Source organism: Terrapene carolina, unplaced genomic scaffold, assembly GCF_002925995.2.
Source record: "Terrapene carolina triunguis isolate 2854851 unplaced genomic scaffold, T_m_triunguis-2.0 Scaffold495, whole genome shotgun sequence".
In the NCBI taxonomy this organism is placed as follows: domain Eukaryota; kingdom Metazoa; phylum Chordata; order Testudines; family Emydidae; genus Terrapene; species Terrapene triunguis.
This window is the reverse complement of record NW_020664846.1, coordinates 1150620-1169101: the sequence shown is the minus strand read 5'-3', so window position 1 is coordinate 1169101 and position 18482 is coordinate 1150620. Positions and strand designations below refer to the sequence as shown.

At 48.4% G+C, this 18482-nt stretch overlaps 1 protein-coding gene across 1 annotated transcript in view; it reads left to right on the top strand.

Annotated features, from left to right (window-relative positions):
• The first annotated feature begins 5891 nt into the window (after positions 1–5891).
• KIF18B (kinesin family member 18B) overlaps positions 5892–18482 on the top strand; it is a 34354-nt gene continuing 21763 nt past the window's right edge. The window contains exons 1-4 of the mRNA XM_026658670.1: positions 5892–5950; positions 11094–11440; positions 12927–13084; positions 13993–14097. Coding sequence (XP_026514455.1) covers positions 11119–11440; positions 12927–13084; positions 13993–14097 — 585 coding nt within the window. The 5' untranslated portion in view covers positions 5892–5950; positions 11094–11118. The remainder of the gene's footprint in view (positions 5951–11093; positions 11441–12926; positions 13085–13992; positions 14098–18482) is intronic.

Genomic DNA, 18482 nt, shown 5'->3' with positions numbered 1-18482 from the left:
TGTTACGGAGGTTACAGAGGTCGTGGGGGCTGCAGGCAGAGGTTACTCCATCATAGTATGTAGACCTAAGCAAAACTTTTAAAAAATATGGTTTGATATGAATGGAAACAAAAATGTTCTGTTTCTTCCTGAACTGGAAAATCCCCCTGAATGTCAGTGTCAGAATCGTTGCCACAGTGTGTTTCTAAAAGGAAATTAGCTCCCCGGCACTGCTGCCAGCACGTCAGTTTCACTCGGGATCTGAGCGGCTCCCAGGGTCTGCAGCTCTAGGGCAGCCCTGCCAAGCAGCCAACAGGCCAGTCTGGATGGAGTCTGGAAGGCCCCCTGCCCCAGAATTGCAGAACCTTGGACCCCCCCCCCCCAGAGCCGCCAGGCTACCGGCTCCACAGGCGTGGGTCTCCAGGCTCCCTGCTGCAGACCCAGGAGCCAGCCTCAATTCGAGTCAGGGCTCCCAGGGTATCCAGGCTCCCTGCCATGTAGCTGGAACTGTGGAGTTCCTGGGAGCCTGGACACCCAGGCATGGCTGGGCTGTCCCTGAGCTGCTGACCTGGATCCGCTGCAGCCCACCAGGGTCCAGGCAGGTTTCTGTGGGAAAATTTCTGACCAGCTCCAGTGGTAAGACATCTCTGCACCTCCCTTATTCTGGACCCAGGCCCCACATGACAGTAACCTCAGACCTAGCAGCTCTTCATAAGGTTCCTGAACCATTGAATCCAAATCTTAGTGCTGGAGTTGGCTTCAGAGCCAGTCTCCAACCCCCTGACCCCTCCAGGGACAACCCCTCATCAGCCCTTGTACCATTTCCCTAGTGCCTTTTATCCCAAATGATCCTGAAGCACTTTTCAGATGGTAGACACCCTTTTCCACTGCAATACAGCCACTTCTGGGGTGGAACACACCAGCTGGTTTACAGCACACCACAACAGAGTAGGACATTGAAATGATGAGAAATTCTGTACTCAGCTGAATTTAATTCCCAAAATGGGGCCCAGACACCCTTAGAAATGGGCGTGTGTGGCAGTACGAGGGGATGTGGGTTCATTTCCCCCCTGAGCATGGGAGTTGAGTTCATGGGCACAGAATCAGCCGTGAAGGCTGGGAAGCTGGCACACACAGTGCTGTTTGTCACATGGAGGGTTGGTGACTAGCTCAGAGGGATACAGCCCCAGTGAGACGCTGCTGCCTGGAGCAAGCAGCGCTTGCATACGTGTTTCCTGCTTCATTCGATCATTCGCTCCCCTTGTGTCCTGTTCTGTTACACCCCGGTCCCAGACACTGCCATGCAAACACACCATCAAGTGTCAGGCTACCAGCTCCCTCACCAAACTTGTTGCTCAGAGAAGCCAATACTACGCACACTGAACTTAAGGTGACGGCCAAACTAACCCCAGTTTAGCTTGTTGTATATGACCAAGCAGGGGCCTGGGTTCTATTCCTGGGTCTGACACTGTGGTCAAGTCATAACCCCTCTCTGTGCCCCATTCGTAAACCAAAGGGGATCATACAGCCCTAGTTCACAAGGAAGATGAGAGGAGTTCTTTGTCCAAGGCTTAGCAGCAATGTGACCTCTTCAGAATAAAAGCACTAGGGGAATGCAAAGGATCAGATCATTACCTGGAGCTGGACTCACACAGCCACTGGCCCCTTGCAGGGTCCCAGAGCCCAGGCCCAAACGTCTACACACAATGAAACAGCCCCCTAGCCCGAGCCCCCCGACCCCGAGACAGATGGCCTGGGCCAGTGGCGGGTGTCTCATTCCAGGGTAGACGTGCCCGATGTTACAGCCTGGCCACAAAGCCAGTGGATTTGGCTCCCCACATGACTTAAGCCGACACCGTGGCTCTATGTCACTTCCCACCACGGTCCCTGGCACAGGGCCATGGCCCCGAAGCTGCACTTCAGCTACTCTCAGCTGCTGAAATGGAACCTTAAAGCCACAGGCCACTGAGGGTAGGTCAAGCACCTCTGAGGCTGCTCTAACTCATCATGAAAGCTGGCTCCAGAATAGGGGCAGTCCGGAGACGGCCCTTTGCCCCGCCCGTTCCTGTGCCAAGTACGAAGTCTCAAGCTGGGCACCCAAAATCAGAGGCCATTTTCGAACCACTAAGCCTGATTCACACACAGCTCTGCTACGGCACAAGCCATTCCACAAACAATTCTCTGAGAACTTGGTGCCTCCCCTTCCTTCCACTCGGAATTTATCCTTCACTCTTCTGGCTGCGGCGCCCCGGCTGCCTTTGCAGGGCTCTTTTCCCTGGCAATGGGAAGGAATATTTTGAAGCTCTGGAATCTGAAGTGTGAGCTGCTCTAATCTCACGGGCAGGTATCAACCCTCTAACTCTCCCCAGGAGGTGATAATGAGAGAGGCACACACAGCGGGAGCATGTTAAAAGCAGTGCTAGGCTACAGATGTTGTCAAAAAGACACTTCTCCATCTGTATCCTCTTCTCCCGCTGTGAAAGTACTGGCTGGAGGGGGCTAAAGTCTCCAGTATAGAGCCAGTACTCCAGGCGCTTCCTGGTCTCCTCCACCTGGAACATGGGGACCATGACCATGAGTAGAGCGAGGCAAAATTTTTCAGACAAATAATTTATTCACTGAAAAATGCAGCTTTGGTCAACCTGAAATGATTTGCAAATGTGACCAGCTTGGGTTTGGCTGGGAAAATATTTGTCAAGGCCAGTTTGAGAACAGTACGAGTGTCCCTACCCCCTACTCTCCCCCCTCCCCAATTTATAGCCTCAGACCAGTGGCTAGGCTGCTTGCCCAGAACATAGACGTCCCCGATTTCAATCCATACTGGAGTAGGGAATTGACATCAGAGGCTATCCCCAGCCAGGTGAGCAGCTACAGGCTATGTTAGGGGCGAGGACTCTCAATCTCTCCTGTTGAAGCTGCTCTACTTTGTATAAATACTAAATAACCCTTGGGCCAGTGTGTGAATGAGAACAACTCTGGAGCCTGGTGCTTCAGACAGGTGGGTGGTAGGAGATTTGAATTCACATTTTCTCTCCGCCTGATTCAGAGGAAAGATTTGAATCCTGTCTCCTACTTGGCAGGTGAGTGCCTTCATCACCAGGCTATAGGAATGCTGCTTCTCTCTTTGGCCCAGTGAATTTGTATGTGGTTATTTAAAGTGGACCAGGTTCAACAGGAGAGCTTGAGAGCGCCTCGCTCCAGCCTAGCCTGCACCCTGGTGGATTATCTGAGCTCAAATGCCTGCTCCCGAGCAGGGACTCAAACCTGGGTCTCCCACCTCCCACGAGTGCGCTAGTCCCTGGCTAAAGATCACAAAGGAACGCACGGTTGCTGGCCTGGAACAGAATTTTATTGCTTTCCAAACATTTTCAGATCTGAACCAAGTATTTTCCTGGATGTTTCCGTGTGGTGGCCAAACTGCTGCATCTGTTATTCACCCAGCTCCAATCACGAGTTCACCAGAGCAGGAGCTGAGGTACCCTGAAGGGGAAACATTTTGCAGAGTGCCAGTTGTACTACCCATTGCCCCCAGGGGGCAGCATGGAACCCTAAGAAATGCTGCTTTCTTGTGCATGGCAGGGCAGGCGCTCTCTGGGGGCAGGTCCACACTGGGGCGGGGGATCGATCTAGGAAACGCAACTTCAGCTATGAGAATAGCGTAGCTGAAGTCGACGTTTCCTAGATCGAACTAAATTTACTTACTGCGGGTCCACGCGGCGCAGGCAGGCTCCCCCGTCGACAGCGCTTCCTCCTCTCGGCGAGCAGGAGTTCCGCAGTCGATGGGGGAGCGCTTCTGGGATCGATCTATCGTGTCCAGATGAGACGCGATAAATCGATCCCAGAAGATCGATCTCTACCCGCTGAATTGGGCGGGTAGTGTGGACCTTCCCTATAAGATGTGAGCTCAAGGCCTGGCAGGTTGTTTGGCACCCTCTACAGGTGAAGTGGGAGAATGGAGGAAGTGGTCCACATGTCATGGGCTAATTTGCATGCTCAGCTCTCTGGGGAAGACTGAAGCCCTCTCTACTTAGAATCATAGAATATCAGGGTTGGAAGGGACCTCAGGAGATCATCTAGTCTAACCCTCTGCTCAAAGCAGGACCAATCCCCAGACAGATTTTTTTACCCCAGTTCCCTAAATGGCCCCCTCAAGGATTGAACTCACAACCCTGGGTTTAGCAGACCAATGCTCAAACCACTGAGCTATCCCTCCCTCCAGGAGGGATAATTGCTGGCAGGTATAATTTCCATATACCCCAGGAGCTGCATAATGTACCAAGTGTGAACAATCTGGAATTCCACACTCCCAAACTCCGATATACTTGTGGCAGATACCTGGCAGCGGGAGGGAGTGGGAAAACATCTGGGAGTTGTCCAATGGGGAAAGTGGAGCACCCTAATCTAGACAGCTGTGGGGCCAGATTGGCAGGTCAAACTCACCAAGGAATTCTGGGGTCTTCTTGACTCTTTTTAGGTAGGATTTCCTTGATGAGTTTTCTCTTAGAAAGAGCTACTCTGATGATCTTGAGTGTATTAAAACTATTCTAAGTGACAAGGGGCCATGTTCCTGGGTATTTCAGGCTCTGGGTGTAGAAGAAGGTGGCAGGGGGCTTTATGTTTTTAATTTGTAAAACATAAAAGGGGACTACGTTTTAGTTAGGGCTGGGATTTTAGACATTTACTTTCACTATGTTAAGTGGAATATTAAGGTATTGTTAGAACCAGGCCATTATTACTGCAAATACCACCCCAGTTGAAGGATTATACAGAGCAGAAGGGGTCCCTGTCAAACATATCATGTGTTTCTAATCCCCCTGGCCCTGAAGCAGAGCCATTGACTTCACTGTGGTTGCATTTGCTTACTCCAGGGATGAATTTGGTTGTTTGGTTTTGGTGGGCCTGGTGAGCCTTCACAGAACCGCCTTCTGATCCCAATGTACAGTGTTGGCTTTATTCTGCTGCATGTTCACCCCCACTTCGTTTCTGTTTCAGCTTCCCACAAGGCCTCACCAGCTCCCCACAAACTATCTGCCCCCCCCCCCCCCCCATGGAAGGGCTGTTAGTCCAGTCCAACCCCTGAACTATCAGAATAAAAGTGACAGTCCCAAAGGATATTTCCACAGCTTGCTTAAGGGATGTGGAATCCTTGGCCCTTTCACATGACCTACAGTTGTATGCTGTGGAGCTGGGATTTCCAAACCCTCTGAAGGGACATTCCCATTGATTTTCAATAGGAAGCAGGTATCCAAATAGGAGGGTTTGACAATCCAGCCTGGGTGTATATTAGCTGTTCCACCGCTGGCGCTGAAGAAAATAAAACCCAGTAATATATAGCTAAGCACAGGGGCCCAAGCAGTTATTGGCCTTGCTGGTGCTTAGGGGCAGCCCGGGGGGTCCAACCCTGCAGATCGCCCATGCTGACTGCACCCCCGTCCATAGCACTGTCCATTGCATGGGTAGCCCCTTCCCAGGGAGGATCTCAAGCGCTTTACTAGCCCCAATCTCCATTGCGGGTCTGGGCTCAGCGCTACCATGCGGCGGGTGGGGAAACTGAGGCCCCAACTTGGGCCATGCCCAACATCACTGCATAGCGCCCTGGCTGAGCTGGCAATGGGACCCGTCCGTCCTGCTGAGGGGGCCTGACCAGTGACCTGCAGCCCCGGAGCGGGACCCCGCGCCCCCATCCCCAAGGGGCCAGCCCCGGCACCGCAGTACGTCCGCGGGACCCTTCCTCAAAGAACTACAACTCCCGGCGTGCCCTGCGACCCCCCCCCCCGCCGCCGCCTGAGGACACGCCTATTGGGTGTGTGACGGGAACGGGCTCCGCCCTCTGGCGGCGCAGAGCCAATCAGAAGCAGGCTGGCCGCCAATGGGGAGAGCGGCCGGGCGTTGCCGGGTGATTTGAAAGGCGGCAGGCGGAAGTGGCTGGTCGCGCGGGAGGTCGCGCCGGGAGGCCGAGCCCCGTTCTACGGTAAGAGCCGCCCCCGAGCGCCAGGGGAGCCCTGGCCCCGCCCGAGCCGCCGCCGCCGCCTGGCAGCGAGGGGCCGCGGGGCGCTGAGGGGGCCTCGGGCCGGGCCCGCCCCGCTCCCCGGGGCAAGGGGGCACCAGCCGGGGGGGCGGAGTGTCACGTGCCTCCAGCCCCGCTGTGACTCAGCGCCGCCGCGGGGGGGGCCTTGCCCAGAGCCCCCTGGAGCCGGGGCCTCAAACAGTGCGGGGGGGGGGTGAGAGCCGAGCTGCAAACCCCGCACGCGCTGGGATCCAGGCCGGAGTGCGGCGCCCCCGCTTCCAGCCCCCTTGCAAGAGCCTCTCCCCCGGCCCAGCAGCGGGGCGCCCGGGGGGGTTCCTCCCCGTGCGCTCGGCGCAATGCGCTGGCCTAGTTTCTACCTTCCCTGCTTCGCTTCCTAACTAAACCAGTGTGAACACGGGCAGCCCAGGGGGGGGGGCAGGTCTGAAATAACTAACCTCTTTGCGCACGCCGCATGGGTGCGATCTGTAAGCAACTAAACTTAACTTTCACGCTTGCAAAAGGTTGCCAAAGGGGGTGGGGAGGGAAGGATTATTTGGAAGGTCATTAAAAGTTCATCACGGTTGCCTTTTCAGTTTCTTCTGCAGAAGGGGAGTACGTGCCACCTGGTGTTCAGAGCGCTGCTGGAGTGGGTACATTCAGGACTTGCGTGGGTCTGAGTCTCCCTGCCCCAAAGTGTCTCATACCCACAACTCCTACTATAATTAATAGGATCAGTGGGTGTGGGACAACTCTGACAATCGGGCTATTCATGCCCAAAGTAAAGGGCTTTGCTGATCTGTAACATGTCTGTGGAGAAGCTAATAGGGATCAGAAGGGATCTTTCATGACCCCCTTTTCTGGTCTCCTTGCACTAATATATACAAGAGGAGGATATATGACCTTTAACCTCTAGATCGGGGTATGGAAGGCCACATCTGGGTATGGAAATTGTATGACGGGGCATGAATGCACACGAAATTGAGGTTGGGCTTGTGATGAACTGGGACTGTTCTTAATGTTTCCTCTGAATACTGTGTGGGTGCCTCAGTTTCCCTATGCATGTCTTAAGTCTCCAGTGTGCATACATGGCTGACACTCTGTATCCTAGCAACAAATGGCCGTGGCGCTTCCCCCCTGCAAGGGAATAGCTAAAGGTGAACAAAGAGATCAGGTGACCTCCCGGCCTGGGAAAAAGACACAGGCCAGAAAGGAGGGGCTGGAGGGGGTTTCAGTTTGGAGCTGGCTGGGGACGGGAAGTGAGGGCAGACGTGGATATCTGGCTTGCTGGGCCCCAGAATGGACCCGGCTGAGGGATCCAGTTCTCTGGACCTACAAGCTCTGTTTTAGACCGTGTTCCTGTCACATAATAAACCTCAGTTTTACTGGCTGGCTGAGAGTCATGTCTGACTGCGAAGTGGGGGTGCGTGCAGGACCCTCTGGCTTCCCCAGGGCCCTGCCTGGGCAGACTCGCTGTGGGGAGCGCATGGAGGGGCATATGCTGAATGCACCAAGGTCAGACCCAGGAGGTGAAGCCATGTGAGCGTCTTGCCCTGAAGACAGTCTGCTCCATGGGAGAGGAGGCTCCCCAGAGTCCTGACTGGCTTTGTGGGGAGCAGTTCCAGAGCATTGCCCGGGGACTCTGTGACAGGGCTCTGGGAGGGGGTGTGGTCTCTGGGGTGGGGCCAGAAATGAGTAGTTCAGGATGTGGGAGGGGGCTCTGGACTGAGGCAGGGAGGGTGGGGGTGTAGGCTCTGGGATAGGGCTGGGGATGAGGGGCTTGGGGTGTAGGAGGGTGCTCTGGGCTTGGACTGAGAGGCGGGAGAGGGATCAGGGCTGAGGCAGGGGTTTGGGGTGCGGGGGGCAGGCTCCAGGCGGTGCTTCCCTCAAGCAGCTCCCGGAAGCAGTGGTATGTCCCACTCTGGTGTGGCTAGGCAGCTCTGCTGCGTGCTGCCCTGTCCGCAGGTGCTGCCCCTGCAGTTCCCATTGGCTTTGGTTCCTGGCCAATGGAAGCTGCGGGGGCGGCGCTTGGGGTGGGGACAGCATGCGGAGCAGAGCCCCCTGGCTGGCCCTACGCATCAGAGCTGGCGGGGGGGGACATGCTGCTGCTACCGGGAGCCACGCAGAACGGCCCCTGACCCTGCTTCACGTCTGGAGCGCCAGAGCGGGGCAAGCCCCAGACCCCACTCCCCAACGGGAGCTCAAGGGCAGGATTAAAATGCATGGCGGACCGGATGCGGCCTGCAGGCCATAGTTTGCCCACCCTTGCTCTAGGTTATTACTTTGAATCTAGTTCACGTTGGCAGAGACCAGCACATAGCTATCATCTGGTGGCTATCTGACCTTTGGAAAGAGATCCTATTAAGGAAGAGAGAGATAATAAGCCAGAAGACATCATAGTACCACTGTATAAATCCATGGTATGGCCACACATGGAATATTGCATGCAATTCTGGTCACTCCATCTTAAAAGAGAGAGATTAGAATTGCAAAAGTTCAGAGAAGGGCAACAAAAATTATTTAGGGGTAGGAAAGACTTCCTTAGGATGAGAGATTAAAAAGAGTGGGACTGTTCATCTTAGAAAAGAGACCAAGGATCTAATAAAGGTCTATAAAATCATGAATGGTGTGGAGAATATTTACTAGGGCTGTCGATTAATGGCAGTTAACTCACGATTAACTCAAAAAAATTAATCATAATTTAAAAAAATTAATTCCCCTGTTAATAGAATACCAATTGAAATGTAAATATTTTTGGAAGTTTTTCTACATTTTCAAATATATCTATTTCAATTACAACACAGAATACAAAGTGTACAGTGCTCGCTTTATTTTTTATTACAAATATTTGCTCTGTAAAAAGATAGTATTTTTCAATTCACCTCATACAAGTACTGGAGTGCAATCTCTTTATCATGAAAGTGCAACTTACAAATGTAGTTTTTTTTGTTACATAACTGCACTCAAAAACAAAACAATGTAAAACTTTAGAGCCTACAAGTCCACTCAGTCCTACTTCTTATTCAACCAGTTGCTAAGAGAAACAAGATTGTTTCCATTTACGGGAGATAATGCTGCCCACTTCTTAATTAAAATGTCACCTGAAAGTGAGAACAGGCATTCGCATGTCACTGTTGTAGCTGGCATCGCAAGATATTTACATGCCAGATGTGCTAAAGATTCATATGCCTCTTCATTCTTTGGCCATCGTTCCAGAGGACATGCTTCCATGCTGATGATGCTCGTTTTAAAAAAAAAAAAAAAAAGTGTTAATTAAATTTGAATGAACTCTTTGGAGGAGAATTGTATGTCGTCTTCTCTGTTTTACCCACATTCTGCTATATATTTCATGTTATAGCAGTCTCAGATGATGACCCAGCACGTTTTCATTTTAAGAACACTTTCACTGCACATTTAACAAAATGCAAAGATGGTACCAATGTGAGATTTCTAAAAATAGCTACAGCACTCGACCCAAGATTTAAGTGTCTGAAGTGCCTTCCAAAATCTGAGAGGGATGAGGTGTGGAGCATGCTTTCAGAAGTCTTAAAAGAGCAACATTCTGATGCGGAAACTACAGAACCCAAACCACCAAAAAAGAAAATCAACCTTCTGCTGGTGGCATCTGACTAAGATGATGAAAATGAAGATGCTCTGCTTTGGTTCGTTATCGAGCAGAACCTGTCATCAGCATGGACGCATGTCCTCTGGAATGGAGGCTGAAGCATCAAGGGATATATGAATCTTCAGCTTATCTGGCATGTAAATATCTTGCGACGTCAGCTACAATAGTGCCATGCAAATACCTGTTCTCATTTTCAGGTGACATTATCCTGAAGCAGGCAGCATTATCTCCTGCAAATGTAAATAAACTTGTTTGTCTGAGTGACTGGCTGAGCAAGAAGTGGGACTGATTGGACTTGTAAGCTCTAAAGCTTTACATGGTTTTGTTTTTGAATGCAGTTATTTTTGGTACAGAATTCTAAATTTGTAAGATCAACTTTCACGATAAAAAGATTGCACTACAGTACTTAGGTGAATTGAAAAACACTATTTCTTTAGTTTTTTACAGTGCAAATATTTGTAGTAATATAAAGTGAGCACTGTACACTTTGTATTCTGTGTTGTAATTGAAATCATATATTTGAAAATGTAGAAAACATCCAAATATGTTGTTAAATGGTATTCTCTTATTGTTTAACAGCACAATTAATCGTGATTAATTTTTGTAGCCGCTTAACAGCCCTAATAGCTACCCTTTCTCAAACACAACAGAGGTTCCTGATTAAAATTAATAGGCGGCAGGTTTAAAACAAACACAAGGAAGCATTTTTTTCAACACCATGCGCAGTTATCCTGTGGAACCCATTGCTGTGGATGTTGTGAAGGCCAAAAGTACAACTGGGTTCAAAAAAGAATTAAATAAGTTCGTGGAGGACAGGTCAATGGCTACTGACTGCCAGAAGCTGGGACTGGACAACGGGATGGATCACTTGATAATTGCCCTGTTCTGTTCATTTCCTCTGAAGCATCGGGCACCAGCCACTGTTGGAAGACCGGATACTGGACTAGATGGACCATTGGTCTGACCAAGTATGGCTGTTCTTATATGAAACGAACTGGGCAGATGTCAGTCCAGTGTTTGGACAGGTGATCCTGTAAACCAAACGTCATTGTAATTGGCAGTGCTAACTGCCTTTTTATCAATAGTCACAGCAGAAAGACCTTTTTCCCCTGGAGGTGGTTGAGCACCGGTGGTGGTGATGGGAGGCAGGAGGGGGTAGGGGTAGGCAAGGTTCCCATGTTGTACTTCTGCAGATACATCGGCTTTAGTCTCCAGACTGTAAATCTGGCATTTAGAGCATTACACAGTGTGTGAGAGGCAAATAGGTTGATAGCCGAGAACCTATGGCAAACAGCAGTCCAGTATTTTTAAACAAAGGGGTCTATTGCCCTGAGAAGAGAGAGCTAGGTCCCTAAGTGGTTGCTAATTCAGATCCATTCGTCTTGCCAGCCCCTCTGGATTGTTGAAAAGGTGTGAATCCAACAATCAGTGATGAGTATTCAGTGTCCGGCTTCTGACTGGCTTTCGTTCCCTCTTTGGATGCAGTACTGCCTGAAGCGGCTCTGCAATCATGGTGTCAGTCCTGCCCACAGAAGAGGGCAACGTGGCAGTGGTGGTGCGGGTACGGCCCCAGACTCAGCAGGAGCAAGAAGGGAGTCGACACGCTGTGGTGCAGGTGATCGATGACAGCATGTTGGTGTTTGACCCTGAGGAACCCTGTCTATCGGGAGTTTTTACAGGCTTCCGGGGCCACGATGCCCCCAAGCGGAAGGGCAAGGATCTGAAGTTTGTGTTTGACCAAGTGTTTGGTGAGAGTGCTACACAGGAGGAAGTATTCCAGCACACAACTAAGGAGATCCTGGATGGGGTGCTGAATGGGTACAACTGCTCTGGTAAGGAGCCCGGCTGTGGCATTTTATTTGGCTTCATCCTACAGAGTTAACTGAACACAATGCAGGGTTAAGTATGCAGTGAACGTAGTCAAATGCCATTGCTCAGGGCCTGAGCCGACTGCCTGCAGCGTGTATGAGGGGAATTTTTATCACATCCAGCACTGTAATTTGCAGGGAGCTGCTGCACGTAGAAGAGGCTCTTCCACACTTTTTCATTCATTTGATTTCCCCCAACAGAGCCACCTTCCCACTGTTTGGTCCACACAATTAAACTTTAATAACTAAGCTTGAGATGGGATCCCAGACTAGACTGGCTCAATAGAGGATCAGGCCTGGTCAGTCCTGTATTCCTGTAGACCAGGGGTTCTCAACCAGGGGTCCGTGGCCCCCTGAGGGGCTGCGAGCAGGTTTCAGGGGGTCCACCAAGCAGGGCCAGTGTTAGACTCGCTGGGGCAGAAAGCCTAAGCCCTGCCATGCAGGGCTGAAGCCTGGGGCCATGAGCCCCACCACCCAGGGGCTGAAGCAGAAGCTGAGCACCTTAGCTTCACAGAGGCCCCTTTGGTGTGGGGCCCCTGTGGTGTGGAGTCCCAGGCAACTGTCCGGTTTGTTACCATCTTCTGTTGGACCCACCAAACATGGAGCTCCCCTTTGCTATGAAGACATTAATGCAGTTCTGCAGGTCAGCCATGCTGGTGCAGTAATAAGGAACTAAAACCAGAAGGGAGTTGTCTAGTGGTTAGAGCATGGGACTGGGCATCCGAACTCCTCGGTTCTATTCCTGGCTCTCGTTGGGGTGCATTGTGAGCAAAGACCTGTGACGGGCTCTCTCTTAACATGCCCTTCTTGGGCAAAATATCTTTGAGATCCTTTAATAAGATGCTGTAGAAGTACAAAGTATTGTTAATGAGGAGAGACTGAAATCACTAGAATACCACGTCCTATTTGGAAGTCAACACTCTTAAAAGGATGTTGAAAAATTGCAAAGGGCTCAGGGATGAGCTACAAGAATGAGTCACGGTCTGGAAAATCTGCCTTCTAGTGAAAGATCTAGGAAGCTCAGTCTCATGAGCTTATTAAAGAAAAGGTTAGAGATGACTTGGATCATGTCTAGAAGTATCTAAATGGGGAGCAGATTTCTGATGTTAGATGGCTCTTTAATCTAGCAGACAAAAAGCATAATGAAATCCAGTGGCTGGAAGCTGAAGCTACATAAAAGCGGAGTAGACAATAGGTGCAAATTTCCAACAATGAGGGTAATTAACCATTGGAATAATTTATCTAGGGATGGGGCTGATTCTCTGTAACTTGAAATCTAAATCAAATAAGCATCTTTATTTTAAAAAATATAGACCCTGGCTCAACCGCAGAGGGGGTTGTAGGAATTATTGAGTGAAATTCTCTGGCCTATATATAGGAGGACAGATTAGATTATAGTGGGTTTTTCTGGCCTTTGAATTTTTAGTGTGTCTTGTCTTTCTCTTTCCAGTGTTCGCCTATGGTGCAACAGGTGCAGGAAAAACCTACACCATGCTGGGCTCTGAGAAGAGTCCAGGCATCATGTACCTCACCATGGTGGAGCTTTATAAGAGGATTGAGGCAAGGAAGGAGGAGAAAAGCTGCGAGGTGCTCATCTCCTACCAGGAGGTACCCGGGTGTCTGACGCTACCTCTTTCCATCTGCTACCACCTTAAAGGAGGAGTGTCAGGGTGCGGTAGTTAGGATTACATGGCTCTATCCCCTCAGGTTCAGTATGGTGCCAGCAAGCTGCTGAGATTCCATAGCACGATGCCACTGACTAGTCCAGCTGTTCCTGGGGTGGGAAAGAAGTTCTGTCTCCATTTTTCCCCACTTGCTTTTTGGCATCCTCTCACTGCTCTACAAACACTCCACAGTGACTCTCCTGTGCTTGCCTTAACCATTAGGGAGGGAAATTTTCACTTGTGTAGTCCCTTCTCCTAGGCCGTTACTGAGTCCAACACAGTGTATTGTGTCTACACCCAGCTTTCTTGTTGGAGTAGAGTCTATCTAAAATCCCCAGTCTGAACTCTCCGGTCACCTGTAAACAGGGTTTTGTCCCCAGCTCTACAACTGCTTATGTGAACTTGAATACGCTGATTCACTTCTCTGTGCCTCTGTAATATGGCAACACTTCCCTGCATCGCAAGGATGATTTAAGGGGTATGCGGTTTGTGAGGCTTAGTGTTTGTGAAGCACTATGAGATTCCTGAATGAAAGGGGCTCTTAGAAGGGCAGTTGCAGTGACATGGGATAAAGTCCTTGTAACCGTCTAAAGCTGTCCTTGGAAATAGGTGCTTGCATATGTGGTGCTGCAGCACTCTTCCTTGATGGAACTTGTGTAAAACCTTTCCAGAGAATCAGCCCTTCCTCCCTAGGAAGAACTTGTCTGACCTGTTTGAAGTCCACTCTCTTCGCTCCTGTTGTAATCTATGATCCTGTCTATCTCCCTCCATGCAAAGACCTTCCTCTGGCCTCCTGCACCCAGCTTCCTAGGGTCCCTGTTTAGGATGTTTACTCTTGATTCCTTGTTCTAGGTGTACAATGAGCAGATTCATGACCTCCTGGAGCCGAAGGGCCCTCTAGCAATCAGGGAGGACCCAGAGAAAGGGGTAGTGGTACAGGGACTCTCCTTCCATCAGGTACGTATAACGGTATAAGGATTCCCTACAACAACAGAGTGCATGGACTAGGCACAGCTACAGGTCTAACTGGGTTTCAATAAAGGAAAAATAGCAGAGGAGATGTTACATTGCTTGAGCCCTTCCTGCTGTTCCTAAAGAGCTGGGTGACTGTGGATCTACAGTGCTTCCTGGGGATAGCCAGGGTTGTGAGATACCTCGCTACCACCAACCCATAGTGTGAGGAAGTCTTGTTTGTTCCTGGCATGGGTCAGTTCGCCAACACCACCAGCCCCTGGCAACGTAAGCTCGGCCTTCCAGGCCTCCACAGGCCCCACTCGCTCTTTAGAAGTTAGCGATAGGCACGCATCAGCCCCCCAGTCCTCAGTATGTGTCCGTGGAGAATTCCTGGATGCCCTGGGCACTCACAGAATTTCCAAATCCCTGTTCCCAAAAGACCTGCATACCACAGCTTACTGGTGACACAGCTCTGCTTTACATGCAGCACTTGGCTGGGTGAACTAGAGAGCCTGATGTTAAATGAGGATATTAATGTAATAGCCAGTGTGGAAAGTTGGTGGAATGAGAGTGATCAATGGCCCAGGGTAATACCTGGGTACAAAATAGACAGGAATGACAGAGTAGGTCATACTGGTGTGGTGCTATATCTGACAGAAGGCATAGTCAAAGTAAACATTTTAAATAAATCAACCTGTACCATAGTATCTCTATGGATAGAAATTCCATGCTTGAACAATAAAAGTATAGCAGTAGAAATATCCTACCAGCCACCTAGTGATTGTGAAATGCTCAGGTAGATTAGAGGCTACAAACCCAGAAAACACAATACTACTACTACTAATGGGGGGATTTCAACTACGCTGTCATTGACTGGGTATATCCCCTCAGGATAGGATCCAGAGAGAACATTTCAAGACACCATAAATGACTGCTTCTTGGAGCACCTAGTTCTGGAACCCACAAGGGGAGGCAATTCTTGATTTAGTCCTGAGTGGGTCACAGGATTTGGTCCAAAAGGTGAATATAGCTGAACTGCTCAGTAACAATGACTATAACTTAATTACATTTAACATCGGGGAGGCCGAGGGGGGGTTGTAGGGATGGAGAGAATGCCAAAGAAATGCACCACAGTAACATTTAACTTCAAAAAGGGAAACTACACACAAATGAAGAGGCTAGTTAAATGGAAATTAGAAGGAATAGTTACAAGGGTGAAGTGTCTACAAACTGCAGCGAGACTGTTTAAAAACACAGAGGCTCAAACTAAATGTATACCCTCAAATAATAATACCAAAAAAAACCCAGTAAGAGAACCAAAAAAAATCACCATGGCTACTCAAAGTAAAGGAGCTTTTACAAGCAAAAAGGCATCCTTTAAAAATTGGAAATTGAATCCTAGTGAGGAAAATAGGAGCATAACATCTGGCAAGTCAAGTATAAAGGTATAATTAGGCAGGCAAAGAACAAATTTGAAGAGCTAAAGACACAAAAACTAAGATAAAAACAAAATTAAGTATACGGGAAGCCTGCCACTGTACAATCTAGCTGCAATAGAAAGCACTCAAGGAAGACAAGGCCATTGTGGAGAAGCTAAATGAATTATTTGCATCGTTTTCACTGCAGAGGATGTGAGGGAGGCCCCCACATCCAAGCCATTCATTTTAGGTGACTAATCTGAAGAACTGTCCCAAATTGAGGTGTCAATAGGAGGAGGTTTTGGAACAAATTGAATTGATAAGTGACCAGGACTTAGAGCATCAGATATTCATCCAAGAGTTCTGAAGGAACTTAACTATGAAATTGCAGAATGACTAAGTGGTCTGTAACCTATCACTTAAATCAGCCTCTGTACCAGATGACTAGAGGGTAGCTAATGTAAGACTGATTTTTAAAAATGTCTCCAGTGGTGATCCTGGTAACTACAGGCTGGTAAGCCTAACTTCAGTACCAGGAAAACTGGTTGAAACTATAGTAAAAAACAAAATGATGACATGTAGATGAACACTTGGGGAAGAGTCAACACAGCTTGTGTAAAGGGAAACAATACCTCCCCAATCTACTGGAATTGTCTGAGTGTGTCGTCAAGCATGTGGACCAGGGTGATCCAGTGGATAAAGTGTATGTGGACTTTCAGAAAGCCTAGGCAAGGTCCCACACCAAAGGCTCTTAAGCAAACTAAGCAGTGCTGGAATAAGAGGGAAGGTCCTCTCATGGATCAATAATTGCTTAAAAGATAGGAGACAAAGGGTAAGAATAAGAGTAGGTCAGTTTTTACACTGCAGAGAGGGGAACAGTGGGGTCTGTACTGGGACAAGTGCTGTTCAACATATTCAGAAGTGATTGGGAAAGGGAGTGAACAATGACATGGCAAAGTACGCAGACAAAACAAAATTATTCAATAGTTAAGTCCAAAGCAGACTGTGAGGAGTTAAAGGGATCTCAGAAAACTGGATGACTGGGCAACAAAAAGGCAGATGAAATTCGATGTTTAAGTGCAAAGTAATGCATATTGGAAAAAAATAATCCCAACTATACATACAAAACGATGGGGTTTAAATTAGCTGTTCCCACTCAAGAAAGAGATCTTGGAATCATTGTGGATAATTCCTTGCTAAATGTTGATTGGCTGTCAAAAAAGCTAAAACAATGTTAGAAACCCTGAGGAAAGGGATAGATGATAAAGCAGAAAATATAATGCCACCTTATAAATCCATGGCAAGGAATCTGTGGCAATTTTGCAATAGAAAAGCTTCAAAAACAGACTCCAACGAGAAACTGCTGAACTTGAATTAATATGCAAGTTAGATACCATCAATTTAAGCTTGAATAGAGACTGGGAATGGCTGAGCCATTACACACATTGAATCTATTTCCCCAGGTTAAGTATCCTCACACCTCTTGTCAAACTGTCTGAAATGGGCTATCTTGACTATCATTACAAAAGTTTTTTTTTCTCCTGCTGTTAATAGCTCCTCTTAATTAATTAGCCTCTTAGAGTTGGTAGGGCAACTCCCACCTTTTCATGTTCTCTGTATGTATATATATCTCCTCTCTATATGTTCCATTCTATGCAGCCGCTGAAGTGGGCTGTAGCCCACGAAAGCTTATGCTCAAATAAATGTGTTAGTCTCTAAGGTGCCCCAAGTACTCCTGTTCTTTTTGCGGATACAGACTAACACGGCTGCTACTCTGAAACCTATAAATCCATGGTACACCTATACCTTGAATACTGTGTGCAGGTCTGGTTGCCCCAGCTCAAAAAATATATATTAGAATTGGAAAAGGTACAGACGAGCAACAAAAATGTTTAAGGGTATGAAACAACTTCCATAGGAGGAGAGGTTAAAAAGACTGGGGCCGTTAATATTAGATGACAGATGACTAAGGGGGGGCGGGGGAAGTATAATAGAGGTCAATAAAATCATGAATGGTATGAAGAAAGTGAATAGGGAAGTGTTCTTTACCCCTTTACATAACACAACAAGTAGGTGTCACCCAATGAAATTAAGGCAGCAGGTTTAACACAAGCATAAGGAAATACTTCACACAACCCACAGTCAACCTGTGGAACTTGTTGCTGTGGATTTGTGAAGGCCAAAAATATCACAACGGTTCAAAAAAGAATTAGGTTCATGAGGGATAGGTTGGCTGTTAGCCAAGATGGTCAGGGATGCAGCCCCATGCTCCGGGTGTTCCTAAACCTCCACATGCCAGAAGCTGGGACTGGACAGGGAATGGATCACTTGAAATTGCCCTGTTCTGTTTATTCCCTCTGAAGCATTTGGCATTGGCCACCGTCAAAAGGCAGGATACTGGGCTTTGATGGACCATTGGTCTAATGCAGAATGGCCGTTCTTATGTAAAGTTTACTTAATAATAAAGAACAGAAGTTCAAATGATAGTAAGCACAGATATTGGAAACAAAGGTATACCTACAAAATAAAATCATAGCACATGTACTAGAGCCTAAGCTTAACAAATAGGACATTGTTCTGTCAGACAGAGCAAAAGCGCCCCCAAAACCCTTCCAGTGTACTTCAGCCAGGTCTGGCAGTTGTCTTCTATTTGCAAAACAAGCACACTGTCAGCTTACTTCCTAGGGGAAAGATGCACATTGGGTCTCTATACCTTCAGTTCTAGTCCCAGAAATCCATTGTCTGTACTGGGAAATAGGATAACTCACGATGCTTGTGTTTTCCTGTCTAATCTCCCCTAGAGCCTTTGCAATCCCTTGATTAGCATTTTGCTCAGATTGCAAATAGGCTTTCATTGTGAAGTACACAATACTCAATTTGCACATAGACTGAAAGATAAATATCTCTGGCCTGAAAGAAACTTTTTTTCTCATTGGTGACCAGCCCCAAGTCAAAGACCTTAAGAACATT